The following is a 26,521-nucleotide window of genomic DNA, read 5'->3' on the forward strand; positions in this document are numbered from 1 at the left end:
TCCTTTGTTCTTATATTCCACAGATAAGTGAAATCATTTGGTATTTCTCTTTCTCCACTTGGCTTGTTTCACTGAGCATAATACCCTCCAGCTCCATCCATGTTGCTGCAAATGGTTGGATTTGCCCTTTTCTTATGGCTGAGTAGTATTCCATTGTGTATATGTACCACATCTTCTTTATCCATTTATCTATTGATGGACATTTGGGTTGCTTCCAATTCTTGGCTATTGTAAACAGTGCTGCAATAAACATAGGGGTGCATCTGTCTTTCTCAAACTTGATTGCTGCGTTCTTAGGGTAAATTCCTAGGAGTGGAATTCCTGGGTCAAATGGTAAGTCTGTTTTGAGCATTTTGATGTACCTCCATACTGCTTTCCACAATGGTTGAACTAACTTACATTCCCACCAGCAGTGTAGGAGGGTTCCCCTTTCTCCACAGCCTCGCCAACATTTGTTGTTGTTTGTCTTTTGGATGGCAGCCATCCTTACTGGTGTGAGGTGATACCTCATTGTAGTTTTAATTTGCATTTCTCTGATAATTAGCGATGTGGAGCATCTTTTCATGTGTCTGTTGGCCATCTGTATTTCTTTTTTGGAGAACTGTCTGTTCAGTTCCTCTGCCCATTTTTTAATTGGGTTATTTGTTTTTTGTTTGTTGAGGCGTGTGAGCTCTTTATATATTCTGGACGTCAAGCCTTTATCGGATGTGTCATTTTCAAATATATTCTCCCATACTGTAGGGATCCTTCTTGTTCTATTGATGGTGTCTTTTGCTGTACAGAAGCTTTTCAGCTTAATATAGTCCCACTTACTCATTTTTGCTGTTGTTTTCCTTGCCCGGGGAGATATGTTCAAGAAGAGGTCACTCATGTTTATGTCTAAGAGGTTTTCGCCTATGTTTTCTTCCAAGAGTTTAATGGTTTCATGGCTTACATTCAGGTCTTTGATCCATTTTGAGTTTACTTTTGTATATGGGGTTAGACAATGGTTCAGTTTCATTCTCCTACATGTAGCTGTCCAGTTTTGCCAGCACCATCTGTTGAAGAGACTATCATTTCGCCATTATATGTCCATGGCTCCTTTATCAAATATTAATTGACCATATATGTTTGGGTTAATGTCTGGATTCTCTAGTCTGTTCCATTGGTCTGTGGCTCTGTTCTTGTGCCAGTACCAAATTGTCTTGATTCCTATGGCTTTATAGTAGAGCTTGAAGTTGGGGAGTGAGATCCCCCCTACTTTATTCTTCTTTCTCAGGATTGCTTTGGCTATTCGGGGTCTTTGGTGTTTCCATATGAATTTTTGAATTATTTGTTCCAGTTCATTGAAGAATGTTGCTGGTAGTTTCATAGGGATTGCATCAAATCTGTATATTGCTTTGGGCAGGATGGCCATTTTGATGATATTAATTCTTCCTAGCCACGAGCATGGGATGAGTTTCCATCTGTTAGTGTCCCCTTTAATTTTTCTTAAGAGTGACTTGTAGTTTTCAGAGTATAAGTCTTTCACTTCTTTGGTTAGGTTTATTCCTAGGTATTTTATTTTTTTGGATGCAATTGTGAATGGAGTTGTTTTCCTGATTTCTCTTTCTGTTGGTTCATTGTTGGTATATAGGAAAGCCACAGATTTCTGTGTGTTGATTTTGTATCCTGCAACTTTGCTGTATTCCGATATCAGTTCTAGTAGTTTTGGGGTGGAGTCTTTAGGGTTTTTTATGTACAGTATCATGTCATCTGCAAATAGTGACAGTTTAACTTCTTCTTTACCAATCTGGATTCCTTGTATTTCTTTATTTTGTCTGATTGCCGTGGCTAGGACCTCCAGTACTATGTTAAATAACAGTGGAGAGAGTGGGCATCCCTGTCTAGTTCCGATCTCAGAGGAAATGCTTTCAGCTTCTCGCTGTTCAATATAATGTTGGCTGTGGGTTTTTCATAGATGGCCTTTATTATGTTGAGGTACTTGCCCTCTATTCCCATTTTGCTGAGAGTTTTTATCATGAATGGATGTTAAGCTTTGTCAAATGCTTTTTCAGCATCTATGGAGATGATCATGTGGTTTTTGTCTTTCTTTTTGTTGATGTGGTGGACGATGTTGATGGACTTTCGAATGTTGTGCCATCCTTGCATCCCTGGGATGAATCCCACTTGGTCATGGTGTATGATCCTTTTGATGTATTTTTGAATTCGGTTTGCTAAAATTTTGTTGAGTATTTTTGCGTCTACGTTCATCAGGGATATTGGTCTGTAGTTTTCTTTTGTGGTGGGGTCTTTGCCTGGTTTTGGTATTAGGGTGATGTTAGCTTCATAGAAGGAGTTTGGGAGTATCCCCTCCTCCTCTATTTTTTGGAAAACTTTAAGGAGAATGGGTATTATGTCTTCCCTGTATGTCTGATAAAATTCTGAGGTAAATCCATCTGGCCTGGGGGTTTTGTTCTTTGGTAGTTTTTTGATTACCGCTTCAATTTCGTTGCTGGTAATTGGTCTGTTTAGATTTTCTGTTTCTTCCTGCGTCAATCTTGGAAGGTTGTATTTTTCTAGGAAGTTGTCCATTTCTCCTAGGTTTCCCAGCTTGTTAGCATATAGGTTTTCATAGTATTCTCAAATAATTCTTTGCATTTCCGTGGGGTCCGTCGTGATTTTTCCTTTCTCGTTTCTGATTCTGTTGATTTGTGTTGACTCTCTTTTCTTCTTAATAAGTCTGGCTAGAGGCTTATCTATTTTCTTTATTTTCTCGAAGAACCAGCTCTTGGTTTCATTGATTTTTGCTATTGTTTTATTCTTCTCAATTTTATTTATTTCTTTTCTGATCTTTATTATGTCCCTCCTTCTGCTGACCTGAGGCCTCATTTGTTCTCCTTTTTCCAATTTCGATAATTGTGACATTAGACCATTCATGTGGGATTTCTCTTCCTTTTTTAAGTATGCTTGGTTTGCTATATACTTTCCTCTTAGGACTGCTTTTGCTGTGTCCCACAGAAGTTGGGGCTTAGTGTTGTTGTTGTCATTTGTTTCCATATATTGCTGGATCTCCATTTTGATTTGGTCATTGATCCATTGATTATTTAGGAGCGTGTTGTTTAGCCTCCATGTGTTTGTGAGCCTCTTTACTTTCTTTGTACAGTTTATTTCTAGTTTTATGCCTTTGTGGTCTGAAAAGTTGGTTGGTAGGATTTCAATCTTTTGGAATTTTCTGAGGCTCTTTTTGTGGCCTAGTATGTGGTCTATTCTGGAGAATGTTCCATGTGCACTTGAGAAGAATGTATATCCCGCTGCTTTTGGATGTAGAGTTCTATAGATGTCTATTAGGTCCATCTGCTCTACTGTGTTGTTCAGTGCTTCCGTGTCCTTACTTATTTTCTGCCCAGTGGATCTATCCTTTGGGGTGAGTGGTGTGTTGAAGTCTCCTAGAATGAATGCATTGCAGCCTATATCCCCCTTTAGTTCTGTTAGTATTTGTTTCACATATGCTGGTGCTCCTGTGTTGGGTGCATATATATTTATAATGGTTATATCCTCTTGTTGGACTGAGCCCTTTATCCTTAGGTAGTGTCCTTCTTTATCTCTTGTTACTTACTTTGTTTTGAAGTCTATTTTGTCTGATATTAGTACTGCAACCCCTGCTTTCTTCTCACTGTTGTTTGCTTGAAATATGTTTTTCCATCCCTTGACTTTTATTCTGTACATGTCTTTGGGTTTGAGGTGAGTTTCTTGTAAGCAGCATATAGATGGGTCTTGCTTTTTTATCCATTCTGTTACTCTGTGTCTTTTGATTGGTGCATTCAACCCATTAACATTTAGGGTGACTATTGAAAGATATGTACTTATTGCCTTTGCAGGCTTTAAATTCGTGGTTACCAAAGGTTCAAGGTTAGCCTCTTTAGTATCTTACTGCCTAACTTAGCTCGCTTATTGAGCTGTTATATACACTGTCTGGAGATTCTTTTCTTCTCTTCCTTCTTGTTCCTCCTCCTCGATTCTTCATATGTTGGGTGTTTTGTGCTGTGCTCTTTCTAGGAGTGCTCCCATCTAGAGCAGTCCCTGTAAGATGTTCTGTAGAGGTGGTTTGTGGAAAGCAAATTCCCTCAGCTTTTGTTTGTGTGGGAATTGTTTAATCCCACCGTCATATTTGAATGATAGTCGTGCTGGATACAGTATCCTTGGTTCAAGGCCCTTATGTTTCATTGTATTAAATATATCATGCCATTCTCTTCTGGCCTGTAGGGTTTCTGTTGAGAAGTCTGACGTTAGCCTGATGGGTTTCCCTTTATAGGTGACCTTTTTCTCTCTAGCTGCCTTTAACACTCTTTCCTTGTCCTTTATCTTTGCCATTTTAATTATTATGTGTCTTGGTGTTGTCCTTCTTGAATCCTTTCTGTTGGGGGTTCTGTGTATTTCCGTGGTCTGTTTGATTACTTCCTCCCCCAGTGTGGGGAAGTTTTCAGCAATTATTTCTTCTAAGATACTTTCCATCTCTTTTCCTCTCTCTTCTTCTTCTGGGACCCCTATAATACGGATATTGTTCCTTTTGGATTGGTAACACAGTTCTCTTAATATTGTTTCATTCCTGGAGATCCTTTTATCTCTCTCTATGTCAGCTTCTATGCGTTCCTGTTCTCTGGTTTCAATTCCATCAATGGCCTCTTGCATTCTATCCATTCTGCTTACAAACCCTTCCAGAGTTTGTTTCATTTCTGTGATATCCTTTCTGGCATCTGTGATCTCCCTCCGGACTTCATCCCATTTCTCTTGCGTATTTCTCTGCATCTCTGTCAGCATGTTTATGATTCTTATTTTGAATTCTTTTTCAGGAAGACTGGTTAGGTCTGTCTCCTTCTCTGGTGTTGTCTCTGTGATCTTTGTCTGCCTGTAGCTTTGCCTTTTCATGGTGATAGGAATAGTTTGCAGAACTGGGACGAGTGTCGGCTGCAAGGACTTCCTTTCTTGTTGGTTTGTGGCCCTCCTCTCCTGGGAGAACAGCGACCTCTAGTGGCTTGTGCCGCGCAGCTGCGTGCAGACAGGGTTTCTGCTTCCTTCCCGGCTGCTATGGAGTTAATCTCCGCTGTTGCTGTGGGCGTGGCCTGGCTCGGGCAGCTACTCCAAAATGGTGGAGTGGCGTTGGAGCAGGAGCTGCTGGGAGGCTCTTTATCTCCGTAAGGGGCCTCCCTGCTCCCTGCAGCCCAGGGGTTAGGGTGCCCAGAGATCCCAGATTCCCTACCTCTGGATAAAGTGACCTGCCCTGCCCCTTTAAGACTTCCAAAAAGCACCCGCCAAAACAAAACAACGACCACCAAAAAAAAAAAAAAAAAAAGAAAAAAATGTTTAAATTAAAAAAAAAAAAAAGTTTTTAATTAAAAAAAAAAAAGGTGTTCGTTCGTTTTTCTTTATTCTCCGGTGCCAGCCTCAGGCCTCTGCTCACTGGTCTTTCTGCCCTGTTTCCCTAGTATTGGTGTCCCTATCCCTTTAAGACTTCCAAAAAGCGCTCGCCAAAACAAAACAGCAAAAAAGCAAAAAAAGAAATGGTCCCGCGCTTTTCTTATGTCCTCTGGCGCCCGGCCTCCAGTGCCCGCTCACTGTTCTTGCTGCCCTGTTTTCCTAGTATCCAGGGCCCCCTGCGCACGTATTGTGTCTGGTCCCGGATGGCTGGGGCTGGGTGTTCGGCAGTCCTGGGCTCCGTCTCCCTCCCGCTCTGCCTATTCTTCCTCCGCCGGGAGCTGGGGGGAGGGGCGCCCGGCTCCCACTGGGCCGGGGCTTGTATCTTACCCCCTTCGCGAGGCGCTGGGGTCTCTCAGGTGCGGATGTGGTCTGGATATTGTCCTGTGTCCTCTGGTCTTTATTCTAGGAAGGGTTGTCTTTGTTATATTTTCATAGATATATGTTGTTTTGGGAGGAGATTTCCGCTGCTCTACTCACGCCGCCATCTTCCGCCCCTCTCCTATTGTGTTCTTAATATAGTACTAGATATATTACAGGTACTCAGTACATGTTATTTTCTTTTGCTTAAATTCATTGGGCCTACCTTCACTTTCATGTGTGTATCATTCATTGTGAATATAAACAATGTAATGTTTTATAACATCCATAGTGATATGTACAACTGATTATTTTGACTTCAAAGTGTATGTTAAATTATACAGCATACATAATTTTGCTTCCTCTCATGTTCACGAGTATATTGTCTGTCCACCTAAAATACAATAATGTACTCTTTAAAAAAATATTATTTGTTAAGGTATTATTGATATACACTCTTATGAAGGTTTCACATGAAAAAACAATGTGATTACTACATTTACCCATATTATCAAGCCCCCACCCATACCCCAATGCAGTCACTGTCCATCAGTGTAGTAAGATGCCACAGATTCACTGTTTGCCTTCTCTATGCTACACTGTTTTCCCTGTGACCCCCCACACCATGTGTACTAAACATATACCCCTCCATCCCCTTCTCCCTCCCTCTCCACCTGCCCTCCCACACCCCTCCCCTTTGGTAACCACTAGACCCTTCTTGGAGTCTGTGAGTCTGCTTCTATTTTGTTCCTTAAGTTTTGCTTTGTTGTTATACTCCACAAATGAGGGAAATCATTTGGCACTTGTCTTTCTCCGCCTGGCTTATTTCACCGAGCATAATATACTCCAGTTCCATCCATGTTGTTGCAAATGGTAGGATTTGTTTTCTTCTTATGGCTGAATAGTATTCCACTGTGTATATGTACCACATCTTCTTTATCCACTCACCTACTGATGGACACTTAGGATGCTTCCATATCTTGGCTATTGTAAATAGTGCTGCAATAAACAAAGGGGTGAATATGTCTTTTTGAGTCGGAGAAGTTGTATTCTTTGGGTAAATTCCAAGTAGTGGGATTCCTGGGTCAAATGGTATTTCTATTTTTAGTTTTTTGAGAAACTTCCATATTGCTTTCCACAATGGTTAACTAGCTTACATTCCCACCAGCAGTGTAGGAGAGTTCCCCTTTCTGGGCATCCTTGCCAGCATTTGTTGTTCTTCATCTTTTCGATGCTGGCGATCCTTACTGGTGTGAGGTGATACATCATTGTGGTTTTAATTTGCATTTCCCTGATGATTAGTGATGTGGAGCATCTTTTCATGTTTCTGTTTGCCATCTGAATTTCTTCTTTAGAGAATTTTCTCTTCATATCCTCTGCCCATTTGTTAATCAGGTTATTTGCTTTTTGGGTGTTGAGGCTTGTAAGTTCTTTATACATTTTGAATGTTAACCCCTTGTCAGATATTCCATTTACAAATATATTCTCCCATACTGTAGGATGCCTTTTAATTCTGTTGATGGTGTCCTTTGCTGTACAGAAACATTTTTGTTTGATGTAGTCCCATGTGTTCATTTTTGCTTTTGTTTCCCTTGCTCAAGGAGATGCATTCAGGAAGAAGTTGTTCATGGTTATATTGAGGAGATGTTTGCCTATGTTGTCTTCTAAGAGTTTTAAGGTTTCATGACTTACATTCAGGTCTTTGATCCATTTTGAATTTACTTTTGTGTATGGGGTTAAACAATAATCCAGTTTCATTCTCTTGCATGTAGCTGTCCAGTTTTGCCAACACCAGTTGTTGAAGAGGCTGTCATTTCCCCATTGTATGTCCATGGCTCCTTTATCATATATTAATTGACTATATATGGTTGAGTTTATGTCAGGGCTTTCTAGTCTGTTCCATTGGTCTATGGGTCTGTTCTTGTGCCTTTACCAAATTGTCTTGATTACTGTGGCTTTGTAGTAGAGCTTGAAGTTGGGGAGCATAATCCCTCCAGCTTTATTCCAACTTCTCAGGATTGCTTTGGCCAGTCAGGGCCTTTTTTGGTTCCGTATGAATTTTAGAATGATTTGGTGTAGTTCATTGAAGAATGCACTTGGTATTTTGATAGGGATTGCATTGAATCTATAGATTGCTTTAGGAAGGATGGCCATTTTGTCAGTATTAATTCTTCCTATCCATGAGCATGGGATGTGTTTCCATTTATTGGTATCTTCTTTAATTTCTCTCATGAGTGTTTTGTAGTTTTCAGGGTATAGGTCTTTCACTTGCTTGGTTAGATTTATTCCTAAGTATTTTATTAGTTTTGATGCAATTGTGAATGGAATTGTTTTCCTGATTTCTCTTTCTGCTAGTTCATCATTATTGTATAGGAAAGCCATAGATTTCTGTGTATTAATTTTGTATCCTGCAACTTTGCTGAATTCAGATATTAGTTCTAGTAGTTTTAGAGTGGAGTCTTTAGGGTTTTTTATGTACAATATCATGTCATCTGCAAATAGTGACAGTTTGACTTTTTCCTTACCAATCTGGATGCCTGTATTTCTTTGTGTTGTCTGATTGCCATGGCTAGGACCTCCAGTACTATGTTGAATAAAAGCAGGGAGAGTGGGCATCCCTGTCTTGTTCCCGATCTTAGGTGAAAAGTTTTCAGCTCCTTGCTGTTAAGTATAATGTTGGCTGTGGTTTTGTCATATATGGCTTTTATTATGTTGAGGTACTTGCCCTCTATACCCATTTTGTTGAGAGTTTTCATCATGAATGGATGTTGAATTTTGTCAAATGCTTTTTCAGCATCTATGGAGATGATCATGTGGTTTTTGTCCTTCTTTTTGTTGATGTGGTGGATGATGTTGATGGATTTTCAAATGTTGTATCATCCTTGCATCCCTGGGATGAATCCCACTTGATCATGATGCATGATCCTCTTGATGTATTTTTGAATTCGGTTTGCTAATATTTTGTTGATTATTTTTGCATCTTTGTTCATGAGGGATATTGGTCTGTAATTTTCTTTTTTTTGTGGTGTCTTTGCCTGGTTTTGGTATTAGAGTGATGCTGGCCTCATAGAAAGAGTTTGGAAGTATTCCCTCTTCTTCTACTCTTTGGAAAACTTTAAGGAGAATGGGTATTAGGTCTTAATGAAATGTTTCATAAAATTTAGTGTTAATGACATCTGGTCCAGAGGTTTTGTTCTTAGGTAGTTTTTTGATTATCAGTTCAATTTTGTTACTCGTAATTGGTCTATTCTGATTTTCTGTCACTTCCTTGGTCAGGCATGGAAGGTTGTATTTTTCTAGACAGTTGTCCATATCTTCTAGGTTATCCAGTTTGTTGGCATATAATTTTTCATAGTATTCTCTAATAATTCTTTGTATTTCTGTGGTGTCCGTAATGATTTTTCCTTTCTTATTTCTAATTGTGTTTATGTGTGTAGACTCTCTTTTTTTCTTGATAAGCCAGACTAGGGGTTTATCTGTTTTGTTTATTTTCTCAAAGAACCAGCTCTTGCTTTCTTTGATTCTTTCTATTGTTTTACTCTTCTTGATTATATTTATTTCTGCTCTAATCTTTATTATGTCCCCCCTTCTACTTACTTTGGGCCTCATTTGTTCTTCTTTTTCTAGTTTTATTAATTGTGTGTTTAGCATGTTCTTATGGGATTGTTCTTCTTTCCTAAGGTAGGCCTGTATTGCAGTATACTTTCCTCTTAGCATAGCCTTCACTGCATCCCACAGATTTTGGTTGTTGAGTTGTTGTCATTTGTCTCCATATATTGCTTCATTTCTGGTTTTATTTGGTCAGTGACCCATTGTTTAGTTAGGAACATGTTGTCAAGCCTCCATGTGCTTGTGGGATTTTTCATTTTCTTTGTATAATTTATTTCTATTTTCATACCTTTGTGGTCTGAGAAACTGGTTGGTGTAATTTCAATCTTTTTGAATTTATGGATGCTCTTTTTGTAGCCTAGTTTATGATCTATTTTTGAAAATGTTCCATGTGCAGTTGAGAAGAATGTGTATCCTGCTCCTTTTGGGTGGAGAGTTCTGTAGATGTCTAAGTCCATCTGTTCTAATGTATTGTTCAGTGCCTCTGTGTCCTTACTTATTTTCTGTCTGGTTGATCTGTTCTTCAGAGTGAGTGGAGTGTTGAAATCTCCTAGAATATATGCATTGCATTCTATTTCCTTTTTTAATTCTGTTAGTATTTGTTTCACATATGTAGGTGCTCCTGTGTTGGGCACATTGATATTTTTAATGGTTATATCTTCTTGTTGGATTGATCCTTTATCATTATGTAATGTCCTTCTTTGTTTCTTGTGACTTTCTTTGTTTTGAAGTCTATTTTGTCTGATACAAGTACTGCAACTCCTGCTTTTTTCTACCTATTAGTTGCATGAAATATCTTTTGCCATCCCTTCACTTTTAGTCTGTGTATGTCTTTGGGTTTGAGGTAAGTCTCTTGTAGGCAATATATATATGGGTCTTGTTTTTTTATCCATTCATTGACTCTATGTCTTTTGATTGGTGCATTCAGTCCATTTACTTTTAGGGTGATTATCGATAGGTATGTACTTATTGCCATTGCAGGCTTTCGATTCGTGGTTACCAAAGGTTCAAGGTTAACTTCCTTACTATCTAAGAGTCTAACTTAACTCACTTAATATGCTATTACAAACACAATCTAAAGGTTCATTATTTTCTTCTCCTTTTTCTTCCTCCTCCACTCTTTATATATTAGGTATCATATTCTGTACTCTTTGTCTATCCCTTGATTGACTTTTGGGATAGTTGATTTAATTTTGCATTTGCTTAGTAATTAACTGTTCTACTTTCTTTACGGTGGTTTTATTACCTCTGGTGACAGCTGTTAAACCTTAGGAACACTTCCAACTATAACAGTCCCTCCAAAATAGACTCTAGATTTGTGGGAGGTAAATTCTCTCAGCTTTTGCTTATCTGGAAATTGTTTAATCCACTCTTCAAATTTAAATGATAATCTTGCCATATAAAGTATTCTTGGTTCGAGGCCCTTCTGCATCATTGCATTAAATACATCAAGTCACTCCCTTCTGACCTGTAAGGTTTCTGTTGAGAAGTCTGGTGATAGATAGCCTGATGGGCTTTCCTTTGTATATTATCTTATTTCCTTCTCTGGCTGCTTTTAATAGTCTGTCCTCATCCTTGATCTTTGCCATTTTAATTACTATATGTCTTGGTTTTGTCTTCCTTGGGTCCCTTGTGTTGGGACATCTATGCACCTTCATGGCCTGGAGACTGTCTCCTTCCCCAGACTGGGGAAGTTTTCAGCAATGACCTCCTAAAAGACACTTTCTATCCCTTTTTCTCTTTCTTCTTCTTCTTGTACCCCTATAATGCGAATATTGTTCCATTTGGTTTGGTCACACAGTTCTCTCAATATTCTTTCATTCTTAGAGATCCTTTTTTCTCTCTGTGCCTCAGCTTCTTTGTGTTCCTCTTTTTAATGTCTATTTCATTTATCTTCTCTTCCACCATATCTTACCTGCTTTTAGTACCCTCCATTGTGCTCTTCAACAATTGGATCTCTGAACAGAATTCTTTCCTGAGTTCTTGAATATTTTTCTGTATCTTCATGAGCATGTTAGTGATTTTTATTTTGAAAACCCTTTCAGGAAGATTCATGAGGTTGATTTCATTTGAATCTTTCTCAGGTGTTGTATTCATAATTTTACTTTGAACCATGTGTCTTTGCTGTTTCATGTTTGTATGTGGTGCCCTCTACTGCCCAGAAGCTCTACTCTCTGGAATTGCTCAGCCCCTGAAGCAATGTTGGGGGTCACAGGGGAGTGGTATTGGTGCCTAGGGAGAGGAAAGAGCTGTTTCCTGCTTCCTGGCTGCTATTCCTGCCTCCACTGCCAGAACTGGTGGACTGATCACACAGGTATAAGCCTCTATTCTTTGTGTTTGTAGTTGCTATAGACGGGGCTTCCCTCTGGCTGGCCTCACTCCAGGGTAGGGTTTGCTGGTTTGGGAGCCAGGTGGGGCTGGCCGAGAGAAAGGTGCAGTAGGCTGCATATCATGGAGGGGGTCCTTCAAGCCGTGTAGCCAGCCAGGGAGCTGAAGTGCCTGAAGATTGAGAAAGTTCCCTACCTGGTAGGCAGAGTGCACCCAGACAATTTTGTCTACCTGTTGTTTCTCCTGAGCAGTAAGCTCTGTGCAATCCTTGCCCCTTTAGCAGCTCTCTTGCTGTTAGGAAGTTTCTCAGACTGCCTGCCTTTCTTTTGTCCCAGAGCCACTGGATATGGATCCCTGTTTTCCACAAGCATCTGGAATCTCAGTCTCTCCTGGAATTCTGCCTGTCTTACTTAGCTTTCCAACCCCCTAATTACTAGAGTACCATGAAAGCACCATGAAATGTAGGTTTGTGTTCCCAGAGCAGATGTCCAGAGTTAGGTATTCAACAATCCCAGGCCTCCATGCCCTCCCCGCACCATTTCTTTTTCCTCCCACTGGTGAACTGGGGTCAGGGAAGGGCTTGGGTCCCACTGGACCATGGCTTTGTTACATTACCCTGTTCCGTGAGGTGTATTCTTTTCTCCAGGTGTATGCAATTTGGTGCAGCCCTCTTTCCTGTTGCTCTTTCAGGATTAGTTGTATTAATTATATTTTCATATTATATGTGGTTTTAGGAGGAAGCCTCTGTCTCATCTCTCACACTGCCATCTTTTCTACACTAATGTACTATTAAGAGTGCCTTCCATTTTCCATGAGTGCTCATTTATTGACATTCAAAATGTTATGTGGAAACATTTTCAAAATTCTTTTAAAATGGTAGTTACAATGTATGTGATATATATAGCCTTTGAATATATGGGATTTCACTTAAAAGTAAGGTAGTTACATAAATAAAAATGATGTATCATTTGATATGGAATTTCTACATTTCAAGAATATATTATTATGGGCTTATATTTCCATAAATCCACATTTGGAGAGATGTTAAACATAGCAGCTGGAGCTAGTGACCTTTTGGTAAATAAAAAATTAAATAGCAGCAACTATTTAAAAAATTCATTTTGACAACAGATGGTGGGACTAGAGAAGTATGAAAACCATACATTTGCATTCTTGTTTAACATTATAAAAATCTCCTCCTCTTCCTTCTTTTTTAATAGTAGAAGATAGACTGTGAAGCACCATAATAGAGCTGATAAAATTAACCCTACAACCAGTCTATGTTGTCAGACAAACCGTAGCATCTTATAGAGAAACAGGCAATGAAGGAAAGTCATCAGAGTGCCTATGGATGACATTGTTATCCTGAACATAGTTTTTAAAATGATCTCTTTTCTGCCTCCAGTCCTGCTCTGGATTTTGCCAAGCTGACACCTAACATTTATAAACCAAAATACTTCAATTTTTTGATGTCAACATTATAGATATATCTAAACTTACAACAGAAACTGTGTCCAAGGTCACCAATGCTTTGTACAGTATGAATGTTTGCCAAATATCGACTCTTTAGTGTTAGATGAAAATAAAACTGAATGGGTAGACAAAATATTTAGATGTTTCCAATTTCTGCCCAACTATTCAGATGCTTTCAATTTCTGCTCAACTATTCAGTAAGTAAATGCAGTTATCTGTACATGACTAAATTTGCATTCATTTCTTTATAATCTCTGTTATGTTAGGGGACATATTTTCTTGGTATGAAAATAAGGCACAGTTTTAGTATCTGAAGAAACGAAATGGGATCTTCAATGTTCCACAATTCAAGCAGCATTTAGAATTTTTGCCAAGGTTGTTGCTTGCTTTTTTTTTTTTTTTTTTAAGTTGTGGTTTTTATTTGGATGGGAGCTAACTATTTGGTGAATATTTGGTAGCTCTGTATTTATATGTGAATAATCACTGTTCCTAGTTTAGTTTTATTGTCTTTTTGTGGAATAATGGTAGGTATCTTTTAGAGTTTCCTAGTGACTGTTTGTAGGGGGATTTTTTTCTCACCCAATGGCTTAGTCAAGGATGGGATTAGTTTTGTTGAGAACGTGAATTTGTGAGATACTGGTTATTAGTGAAGCAGATACTGGTGCTGCATATTTACCAAGGAAGTTTCTGCATGTGGTTCTTTGCCATTTCTCATCTTGTCACCAAATTTTATTGAATGATTAATTTCTTAGCCATTCCTGATACTGTGTGTGGAGTTAGTGCCTAGTTTTTTAGCTGTTTACTATTTTTTGAAACCTTACTTTCCTATGGACTAGTCAAAAAATTCTTATTATGAATTTCAGAAAGTCAATTTTTTTTTTGCTTAAAAAGACCCAAAACTAACCAGAATTTCAGTCTGAGGTGAGATGGATTTTAGCATATCTTCTACTGAACATGGCTGTAAAACCTCTGCTGAATGCATGGAGCAGCTATTTGAGGATTCTGAAAGTAGATACAGGCACTCCTTGTTGCATGGTTTGATGTGTGTGAATTTATTACCCCAGGTTGGTCAAGTAACACCAGTCCTGAAACAAACACAATTCAGAATTAGTTAACACCGTGTAGTAAATATGAATAACTACAAAAAATGTTAACTGCTAGTTCTGCAGCCCCCACTTTTCTATGTAAATAACAGATCACTACTTTTAAAGTCTGTTGCTGATTGTGAAGCATATAGTTGTGTTACTTCCTTGTCTCCTAGTAATAAGCCTGGGTTCTATTTTATGAGGGAAAAAAAAGGAATGACCAATAAAGATGAATGTGCAGCCGAGAAATGAAAGTGACAATGCTGGAAGTGTAATTTGAATCATATTGTAGAGGAGTTATATGTGGAGTTAGGAAGAAATAGCTGATAGTGGGAATATTGCACTACTCCTCTTGAAGAGTCTGTAGATATATAGCCAGAGGAATTTAATGAAGTCATTTTAGGGACTGACAAATTCTTCTAAAGAGCTTTCCCAGATTAAAACATCCCATTTCTTCATTCCATTTATATTTTGCTCTTATATTCATTGCCTATAATCACCATAAAAAAAACCTACCGTTTCTGAGCAAACTAATGTTCCCTAGCCATTGTTCTCATTATTTTATATAATGTCTTATTTCATCCTTAAAATTAAATGTATGCAAAAATCAGTTACTATCTATCAGATTATGAAATACGTGGTCAGGAGCAGAATCACATGTAGTATAGCTGAAGAAGGTACCAGATTTCCCGCTGGTCCTTCTGTGTCATGATGTTTTTAATGATCACATCTGTTATTTGGAGTGCCCTTTGTTGCCTGGATGACTGCCTCTCATAGTTTTGGTTTGCAATGTAGTCAGTCCTTTTGAGTTATAAAGTTTTTTCTAATTTGCTGACCTTGCCTTATATTTAGTCTCTAATCAGTTTTTTTTCAAATAGAGATATCACAGGGTTTTTCAAATAGAGATATCACAGGGCTATGAGAATATTAAAATTTGGTATTTTTATTTTAATGTTAATCTAGAAGCTTATATAGTTTAAAAAAAATTCATTTATTTACAAGTTTCCGAAATAATTTGTTGGTTCCCTAGCATTCTTGAGTGGTGACCAATGACTTTTTTTTCCCTTGAGAATCAACTTACAAATTCATATTTGAAGTGTTTTAATTGATTATAATTAACAGTTTTATTGATGTTCAAGTTACTTCATCTTTGGCTACAAGGAGACTTCTCAATTTGACTTCTAAGTATAAAAGCATGTCTTGACAATTTGTATGAACTACCCCTTATATACAAGAATTGTCATTTGATTTCAATGCCCAAGTTTTATTTGTATTCATACTGGTACATAGTAATGCTTCAGTTTTTTTTATTGTAATATCAAATGAGCAGAGTTTAAAAGAATAGATGGAATATATAAATAATACATTTGTATCAAGTCAAAGTGAAAAAATGTCATAATATAGTCTATGCTGCGATTTTGCAATATTTCAAATAGGGAAAAGTGGGAAAAATTGAATCATCATTTGGCATGTAGTAAGATAGTCACTCTTAGAATCTATCCATTGGAGTAGTACCACAGTCTTGTGTGGAAATTTAGTTCCAGCAAAATAGCATTATCCATCATAGTAAGTTAATACTAAATTAAGTTTTATTAGTGTTGTTTTGTTTTCGTTGAATCTCAAGTTTGGTTTGCTTTTGGACCTAGTTAGGAGTTATAATCCTAAAGACTTTAAAGTAATTTTTATAGTTTCATATGTTATCTCTTTATCCCTTTATTTTTGTGTTTTAGGAGCTATCAAATGGGTTTCATAAATCATGATTAGATTATATATATAGTGTCTATTGTGTTATTGCTACTTTGTAGATTTAATTCTATTACATTTTAGTTTTATATCTTAGGTGGAAGACCTGTTTTTACCATGATATTTGTAGGACTAATTGAAAAAACATTTCACTCATTTACCTTTAACATTTAATTGTTTGGTTCTTTATATATGAGCCTTTTCATCTATTCAGTGGCTTGTGATATTTTTTTTAGAGTTTTAAAATGAGGTTAACAAATAGTTTGTCAACCTTATTTTATTTCTGAAATGATTAATTTTCTAACATCTGTTATTCTGCCTAGATTTGGGAGGTAATGTATCATTTTTCTTGTTCTGCAGTATTTTTCCATATGTTCCATGGTTTTTTTTTTTTGTTGTTAGCAGGGTTAGTTGTGTGTGTATGTATGTGTCTCTGTGTGTGAGAAAATTCATTTTATATATATCAGCTTTTAGTTACAGCTTGGGATTTGTTAGGAAATAAGCCTACATAAAGAGGCTGCTGGCAAGTTCTGCTTCTGGCATTGGTAGATAACGTTATTTTGGATCAACTCTCCTACTCAGAACAACTAGAAAGGTGAAAAAATGAAAAAAATCATTTGAGCTCATCAGAAAACTATCAAGCAGTGAGGAATTTTATAGTCAAAATCTGGTAAAAACGGAAAGCCAGAAGGATCAGTACATCATTTGAGACTTTCCTCCCTCAAGGCAATAATGATGTCAAAAGAGATGACTTAGAAGCAAAGAGGCTAGGATCAGAGCTATCAATAGGTATATGAGGCTAGAGAAATCAAAACGAGTTCAGGAAGCTTCCAGCTTTCAGTTGAAACCCTAAAGGGTGGCATCCTAGGGAAAATGGTGAATTGAAGATAAGAGAAGTGATAAACTGAAAATAGACCAGCCCTGATGGGGACAGAAGTCCACCTTTGAATCATTTCAGCTCTTACTTAACTGGATAAAGGTGATTTGTGTTTTGTAGTGACCCTAGCCTGACTTCCTGCTAGAAGCAAAACCAGATCCCTTCTGAAGGAAGATGTCATCATCCAGAGCCTTAGATAATCTTTACAATTGTATACAGTGTTTATTACATGATACAAAAATACTCAGGCAGAAGAAAATACAAGAGGGGACTGAAAACTAAGGGAGAAAACACACAACAGAAACATATATGGGGCTATAACATAACAGTGATTAACCTATTCAAGAAATTAAAAGACAAGATTGAGAATTTTGACAAAGAATTGGAAACTCTAAAAAAGAACTAAATGAAAATTATAGAAACTGAAAAATACAAGTAACACAAATTCCAGAAAGCCATCAACAAGTGGATTAAATAACAGTTTATATACAGTTGAACAGAGAACTAATGAATTCAAAGATAGGCCAGCATAAGATATTCAAAAAGATTGGAGGAATATCAACAATATAGAAAAAGCAAGATGACATAGGGGATATGGCAAAAAAAAAAATATAATTTAAATGTAACTAGATTTCCAGAAGGAGAGAAAAGAGAGGATGGGGCAGAAACAATGTTTGAAGAGATGATGACTGAGCATTTACAACATGTGAAAGATAGCAAGCTACAGAATCCATGATCTCTGTGGGCCAAAAATGGGATAACAAATTAAACTACACATAGTCATATCATAGTAAAACCATTGACAAAGTCAAAGAGAAAAATCTTAAAAATAGCCAGAGCTGAGAAGGGCAGGTTACTTTAAAAAAGAAGCAGTAATAAGAAATGACAGCTGTCTTTGTTTCCAAAAGGATACTGACAGGCTTAGTTTGAAAGCTGTGAATAATAAAGAGAAACACAGGAAAAATTAATAGAGCTGGTTCTGTCACTAACTTGTGTGATCTAAAATTATTTTACATGTCTAGTTCTTTTCTTATCTTACAATTTGAGCTTTTTAAACATTAACATTGTTTAATATTATTCCGAGCTTGTCATAGATTACTCATACATTTTTGTGTTTTTTGTGTACCAGAGGTCTATTAGGTACAATTTTATTTTACTAACATATAAATTACTCTCAAGGTAGACCTTAGTTCTCACAGGTCTCATTTATGTTTCCCTGGATTGATGGGCTAGGTCCTATAGCTGGTGAATACTCAAGCAGGATAGTATTGTACATATCCCAATTTAGGGAAGTAGGGAACAGAGAATATGGAAATATTAGCCCTTTTTCTCAGAAATCAGAGTGACTATAGAGGTAGATGTCTAAAATTCTCCACTTCTTTTAATCCAGATGGTTTTAACCTGGTTCTCAAGAAGAGCTAAATTCAAACCAAAAGGAAAAAGGAGTTGCTTATTTGTGGTTCATACTCTGTTTCCTATGTGCTCTCCCTTCATCTTTTCTTTCAGCACACTTCTGCAAGGGAACAAACTTGTTCTCGCCATAAGTAGTGTCCTTCCTATCCTTTAATGCTGGCTGAATTTTGTTTTCTCAATCAATTGTTTTGTTTTGTTCTCCTTTAATAGTTATAGATGACATGTTCTATGGATCTATGCATTATTTTTATTCATCCTTGGATAGATATCTAGATATAAAGTTTCCCAGTAATTCAGGGTGTGTGAAATTTCCTCAGCTTTACTTTTTGTTCCTTTGCATTTTAGGTGAATCCTCTTTACTGCTTTGTAGCTCTAAACAGTTCTGGACGTTATTCTCAGTATTTGGTGTGTTTTTATTTAATGTAGCTCTTTAGGTTTAAAAAGATGTCTTCTTCTGTATCCTGTTGTCTGCCTCTCTAATAACATGAAGAGAGCATTTGGACTACTGTAATCCCTAGTATGTACTAATAGTCTGACATCTGACTACATGGTTTTCTGGGATTTGAATCTGAACGAATGAAAGAGATGTTTTAGTATATAGAGTTGGGCAGGGTACATTGTTTCAGTAGTGATAGTCACTGTGACAGGTGTTCAGCTTCCTGTTTGTTACAGATATGGGGTTCCTGAAGGATTGTTTAAAAGGGAGAAAGACTGTCTCTTGTTTCAGATATGCTGGCCTTGTTATGTTTCTAATTGGGTGGCATATCAATGAGACATTTCAATCTGGTTTTGTAAGCCCTTAGATAGACATCTCTTCTACATCCTGGCAATGGGAAGATGGAACAGATAGTGAACAGATGCTATTTAAAAGCAGGTGTTGTGTTAGAACTGGCTCTTAAAGTATTTATGTTTACTATTTTTATATTTCTTAACAGTGTTCAAAATTTTCTCTGATACTCTTTGGAATCACAGTGGATACTGTAGAAATAAAAAGAATTATTAGAGAATACTATAAAAAATTATATGCCAATAAATCGGACAAACTACAAGAAATGGACAACTTCATAGAAAAATACAACCTTACAAGACTGACCCAGGAAGAAACAGAAAGTCTGACAGACCAATTATCAGCAAAGAAATTGAGTTGGTAATCAAAAAACTCCTAAAAAAACAGAATTCCAGGTCCAGATAGTCTCACAGCCGAATTCTACCAAACATTTAAAGAAGAGCTCATACCCATCCTTCTTAAAGTATTCCAAAAGTAGAAGAGGAGGGAATACTTCTAAACTTACTCTATGAAGCCAGCATCACTAAAATACCAAAACCAGACAAAGACACCACAAAAAAAAGAAAATTATAGACCAGTATCCCTGATGAACATAGACGCAAAAATCCTTACAAAATATTAACAAACGGAATTAAAAAAATACATCAAAAAGTCATCTATCATGAAAAAGTGGGATTTATTCCAGGATGCAAGGATGGTACAATGTTCATAAATCCATCAACATCAACACCACATTAACAAAAAGAAGGATAAACACCACATGATCATCTCAATGGATGCTTGAAAAGCATTTGATAAAATTCAACATCCATTCATGATAAAAACTCTCAACAAAATGTGCAAGTACCTCAACATAATGAAATAGAGGGCAAGTACCTCAACATAATAAAAGCCATATACAAACCCACAACCAACATCATACTTGACAATGAAAAGCTGAAAGCTTTTCCTCTAAGATTGGGAACAAGACAATGATGTCCACTCTCACCACTTTTATTCAGGATAGTACTAGAGGTACTAGCCATGGGAGTCAGACAAACTGAAGAGATAAAAGGCATCCAGATTGGTAAGGAAGAAGTTAAACTGTTACTATTTGCATATGATATGATATTGCACATAAAAACCCCTAAAGATTGCACCAAAAAACTATTAGAACTAATAACTGAATTCATCAAAGTTGCAAGATACAAAGTTAATATAAAGAAATCTGTTCTATTCCTAAATACTAACAATGAAATATCAGAGAGGAAAACCCCATTTACAAATACATCAAAAATAATAAAATACCTAGGAATAAACCTAACCAAAGAGGTGAAAGATCTATACTCTGAAAACCATAAGACACTCATGAGAGAAATTAAAGAAGACATCAGTAAGTGGAAATCTATCTTCTGTGTTCATGAATGGGAAGAACTAACTGTCAAAATGGCCATCCTGCCCAAAGCAATTTACAGATCAATGCAAGCCTTATCAAATACCAACAGCATTTTTCAATGGACTGGAACAAATAGTTCTAAAATTCGTATGGAACTGCAAAAGACCCTGAATAGCCAAAGCAATCCGGAGGAAGAAGAACAAGCTGGGTGGATGATGCTCCCTGACTCAAACTCTACTAAAAAGCTACAGTAATCAAAACAGTTTGGTAGAGAAAAGACCCATAGATCAACAGAACACACTAGAGGGCCCAGATATAAACCCATGCATATCTGGTCAATTAATGTATGATAAAGGAACCATGAACATACAATGGGGAAATGACAGCCTCTTCATTAACTGGTGTTTGCAAAACTGGCCCCTACATGTAAGAGAATGAAACTGGATTATTGCTTAACTCCATACTAAAAAGTAAACTCAAAATGGATCAAAGAACTGAATGTAAGTCATGAAACCATAAAACCCTTAGAAGGAAACATAGGCAAAAATCTTTTGAATAGAAATATGAGCAATTTTTTCCTGGATACAATCCTCAGGCAAGGAAAACAAAACAAAAAATGAACTAGTGAGACTACATCAAACTAAAATGCTTCTGTACAGCAAAGGACATAATCAACAGAACAAAAAGGCATCTTATAGTATGGGAAAATATATTTATAAATGACTCATTTGTTAAGGGGTTAACATCTAAAATATATAAGGAACTCATATGCCTCAACATCTAAAAAACATCCCAATCAAAAAATGGGTGGAGGATCTGAACAGACACTTCTCCAAAGAAGAAATTCACATGGTCAACAGGCACATGAAAAGATGCTCCACATTGCTCATCATCAGAGAAATGCAAATTAAAACCACAATGAAATATCACCTCACACCAGTAAGGATGGCCAACATCCAAAAAACAAACAACAACAAATGTTGGTGAGGATGTGGAGAAAGGGGAACCCTCCTACACTGCTGGTGGGAATGTAAATTCGTTCAGCCACTGTGGAAAGCAGTATGGAGGTTCCTCAAAAAACTCAAAATAGAAATACCATTTGACCCAGGAATTCCACTCCTAGGAATTTACCTGAAGAAAACAAAATCCCTGATTCAAAAAAGATTTATGTACCCCTATGTTTATTGTCACACTGTTTGCAGTAGCCAAGATATGGAAGTAACCTGTGTCCATCAATAGGTGAATGGATAAAGAAGAGGTGGGAAATATACACAATGGAATACTATTCAGCCATAACCAAAAAGTAGTCATGCCATTTGCAACAACGTGGATAAATCTACGGGGAATTTTGCTCAGTGAAATAAGCTAGGCGGAGAAAGACAAGTACCATATGATTTCACTTATTTGTGAAATATAAAACACTGCAGAACAAGAAACAAAATAGCAGTAGACTCATAGACACTGGGAAGTGACTAGTGATTACCAAGGGAGAGGGTTTGGGGCAGGTGGGGTAGAGGGTGAGGGTGATAAAGGGGCACAAAAATTCTCAATCATAATACACATTGGACATCGGGATGGTAGTACAGCATGGAGAATATAGTCAATGATTCTGTAACATCTTTCTACATCAATAGATGGTAACTGCACTAGAGGGTGTGAGGATTTAATAATATGGGTAACTGTTGAATCACTGTGTTGTACATTTGAAACCAATATAAGATTGTGTATCAACAATACTTCAACAATAAAAAATTCTCTGGAAACTAAGATATTTCAGAAACAGCTTTTAAAATCTCTAGTCTATTTATATTTGGAAGTTGTCTAAAGAGAATAAATTTCCCTTCATTATCTTCTTCAATTTAGTTAAAAGAAAGCTTGAAACAATCAATAGGCCAACTGCGGAGTCAGCGTTTATTGAGGAACTCAGGAGGGAGAAGTGTTTCTGTTACAAGTCTGAGTGCAAGTGACCTCGATGGTGGCACTGTGGCAGGTAAACTCTTCAGATGTTTTGAAAACACTTTTCTGTTTTAGAAATATTCCAGAAACATAATGAATACATTTAATCTTTGGAGACATACAACCCATACATAAAAATATCCAATTACAATGGTAGAAGATGCAGTTGTAAAGGATTTTATAGTGACTGTTTTGAAATATGTTCAATGGGACTTTGTTGTTCTGAGTCTATTTTGTTCTCAGACTCCATAGACTACATAGAGCATTATGTGGCAAAATGGATTTAATGTCTGCCTTCTGTCAAAACAAAAACACAAATAGGATTTGCCATGTTGTATACTTCCTGGATTAGAAGTCTTGTCTTAGACTCATGGTTTTTCAATAGTCTGATTATGAAATATCCTATGACACTGATTAAGAAACAGGTGAATTGTATCCTTATTGTACAGCTAGATTTGAATGGCTAGACTGAAGTTGATGACACTTAGTTGCCTGAAGTTCCTGTTTGAATAGAAAAGACTTGAATAGAAAAGAATAGAAAAGTCTGCAGTGAAGAGAGGTGATATATAGACAATCAACAGTAGTAGCTCACATCACTAATATTGCTGTTGGTCATATAATAATGATTAAAAATGAAATACTATCAGCTATTCTTTTTGTAGCTTTGTTAGTTTTTATTTAGTTTTGATTGAAAAATATAGATTTTAGATTAATTTGTTTGAAAAATTCAGTTTTATGTTTTGGAGAGTAATAAAAGTTATTTTTATTTAGCAATTTATTATTTTTATAAGAGAAAATAATATATTGCTTGTTTGAAAAGTATAACAAATTAGAACTATTGGCATGTTCTGTTACCAGATTATTTCTGTTGTTTATTAGTTTTCAGAGCAAGATTAGTGCCAGTTTTATGGAATTATGGCCACAGCAAGATACTTGGGAAATAGTCTGGGTTAAAGGCACCTATATTTATCTGTGTTTGCTATGTATTTACTGAGTAAAACTTTAGACTGTTTCTTCTCATGCAGTGTTTTTATTCTTTCCCTTTTCTTTCCTCTATAAAGAAAGCCACCGTTTTCCACCTACCTCACCTCTTAAGGACTATGGGGACCAACAGGGTATTAAACGTATTAGGTCCAGAACTGGTGTCCGATTTGTTCGGGAGACAGATGACATGGGCCAGGTACCTTGTGCCATTCTGTAATCTTTGTTCCTTACATTTCGTGTGAGTGGCTAACACTTATTATTGTTGTTATTATTATTTTATGGCTCTATTTTAACCAAGAGTTTGATCATCAGTAACTTTGTACTGATGTTTTTTAAAACTGAGTAAACATTTTTATCTTCAATGTACTAATCATCATCACACATTTATTTTGAATTTTATTACATTTTGTAGCACATTTAAAAGTAAGTTTCGTTGGACATGTTTTGTTTCCATGTTCAGGTGGCCTACTCTTCTGTAAGCCCTGCTAAGTCAGCAACTTTCTATTTTGCTAGGTTTGGTTTAGTATGAACACTTTAGTCCTTGTGTGACTAACCTATCGATTTTTGTATTTGTGTTTTTCTGATTGTTGTATCATGAATGGAGCCAAGAAACTGAGCAAGAAATTGCATGCTTTTTCTATGTTTTCACTAAAGATTTTGGAAGTAGTAGTTCTGTGGACATATTTCTTTTTCTGCTTTTTTAACTTCTCCACAAGGGCTGAACTAATTATAGCTAAACTCATTAGATAAGGGCTAGGGGATGTTGACTTAGACATCTTTTCTTGGTAGTTTTAGGATTGAGGGGTCATAGTTTTTAGGATACTCATCTGTAGGTTTTGCTTGATATAGCATAAGCTAAAGAGATATCAGAACCACAGCATTAGAAGATACCTTGTAGAAACTTTTCCTTGACTGTTATTTTTTTGGTAGTTATGACTTGGTAGCATGGGTTATATGACTAAACCAAGAACAGAGAGCAATATCCTAACGTTTTGCTTTTACTCTTTCATTCTGTTTATTTAGTGCCTCGGTCCTGGGACAGTTCTTGTGCTTGGAAAAGTGATGAGCAAAAACCTTGCCTTTCCATGAAGCTGTGATCTAGAGGGGGAGCTAATATTAATCAAATAAGTACATAAATATACCCCATAATTATGAGCTAAGATGCGTGCTACAGAAGAAAGAAGCACAGGGCTATGGGTGTCTATAGTAGAGGGACTTTCCCTAGCCAGGGAAGGCTTCCTGAAGAAAGGCTGGTTGAACTGAGAATGTAAAATTGAGTGTCATTCAAGATAGAACAGATGCCTTAGCAAGAAGGAAGATAGCACCTATGAACAATTTAAAGAAGACTATTTGGCTAAAGAAATATGAAGGGCTGAGACCATGCACAGCCTTGTAAGGGATGACATTTATTTTGAAAAGATTGCTTTAGCTATAGTGTAGAAAATGGAGTCATGTGGACAAACCAGGTGGTTTGAAGATACTGCTGTGTTCTGGGTGATGGTTACTTGGATTAGGATAAATGGAGTTGGAGAGAATAGGGGTAGATTTAACAGCTACTAGGTGGATAAAATGAAAGTTCTTGAAGATCAGACAATCATTTGGGGAGGATGGGAGTGAATGAAAAGTAGCAAGGATGAATCCTAGGATTCTGGTTTGCAAAACTGGAAAATCATGATGGCAAAACCTAAGTGAATAATCTATTGTTTATTCACTGTGTTATCTACACTCCTATCTTTTTACTTGTTCTTCCATACTGTATGTCTATTTTCTTAAGATGACTTTTAGCTCCATATGACTGTGTACTTAATGCCCCGGGGAAGCATTTGTGGTTTGCACATCATCTTCCATGTTAAATTGTGAGCTACTTGTTTTCCAGCACAGTTGCCAGCACAGATTAGATTAGTTGTTCAATGTGCATTTGTTAAAATGAATCAATTTATTGTTTCTGCACATTTCTGTAACTTTTTATTACAAATTATAGCATACACATAATTAAAGAGGAAATAATATGAAAGAAAAATCCATGTAACCACCACCCAGGCCAAGAAATAGAGCATTATTATACCCCCAAAGTCTCTTTTATGTTCCTCCTTTCCCCACAGGCAATCAACTTTTATATTAATCATTCTCTCTTTTTTAAATCATTTTTAGTTTTGCTTTAAACTTTTTCTAGAATAGTATTCTCTTCTTCTAGTAGAAGAACACTAGAAGAACAGATCACAATTTATTTATCTCCATTTTACTCTTAATGGACTTTTGGTTCATTTTTATTGTTCTCATGAACATTGCTGCTCCAGACATTCTTGTACATGGCTCTTGTTTCACGTGGGCAAGAATTTCTCTGCAGCATGGGTTGGCACACTATGGAGTGTGGTCTGGTTCAATGAAGTTCTGTTGTAACACAGCCATGCTCATTTGTTTATGGCTAGTTTTGTGCTATAATGGTAGAATGGAGTAATTGTGACAGAGTCCATACAGCCTGAAAGCCGGAAATATTTGCTGTTATGGTCTTTACAGAGCAAGTTTACAGACCACTTTTCTAGGTTATCTGTAAGGAGTGGAATTACTATACTGTAGAGACTGTGATGCTTAAGCTTATATCTAGCTTTTAAAAAAATTGCTTTTCTTTGGAAAAAATATTTCTTTCAGAATGGACACTTACTTTATTCTGTCTTAATGACATTATGAAATGTGGGCATTATTGAAAAGAGCAAGTTCTTATTCTTATACTCAGTGAATTTTCATGGAAGAATTTAGCAGAGTCCTAAGTAGGTAACTGTGTTTTATCTTTATTAGCTTCATGCTTTTCATCAGTCCCTCCGAGACCTCAGCAGTGAACAAGTTCGCCTTGGAAATGATTTCAGCCAGGAACTTGTCAGACGAAGCCGGTAAAATCAGAATACGGTTTTCCTTGGAGCATGAATCATTAGAAGAAAAAATAGGCTCTGTAATTGATGTGTTTACATGAATTTAAAAAGTAATGCTGTGTTTTTATGTTACTAATTTAAAATTTATTAATAGAACAGTTCAAAACTCTTTGGATTTAGAACATACCATGATATAGTGTTAGAAAATTTAATTTCATATCTTTAAACATT

The 26,521-nt window shown here is 36.7% G+C and overlaps 1 protein-coding gene across 6 annotated transcripts in view; it reads left to right on the top strand.

Moving 5' to 3' along the window:
- CEP128 (centrosomal protein 128) overlaps positions 1-26,521 on the top strand; it is a 416,809-nt gene that overhangs the window by 38,736 nt on the left and 351,552 nt on the right. For all 6 annotated transcript variants that reach the window (XM_036882239.2, XM_057488248.1, XM_057488246.1 and 3 more), the window contains 3 exons: positions 22,347-22,473; positions 23,501-23,619; positions 26,220-26,311. In XM_036882239.2, coding sequence (XP_036738134.2) covers positions 22,347-22,473; positions 23,501-23,619; positions 26,220-26,311 — 338 coding nt within the window. The remainder of the gene's footprint in view (positions 1-22,346; positions 22,474-23,500; positions 23,620-26,219; positions 26,312-26,521) is intronic.

Source organism: Manis pentadactyla, chromosome 11 (assembly GCF_030020395.1).
Source record: "Manis pentadactyla isolate mManPen7 chromosome 11, mManPen7.hap1, whole genome shotgun sequence".
Lineage (NCBI taxonomy): Eukaryota > Metazoa > Chordata > Mammalia > Pholidota > Manidae > Manis > Manis pentadactyla.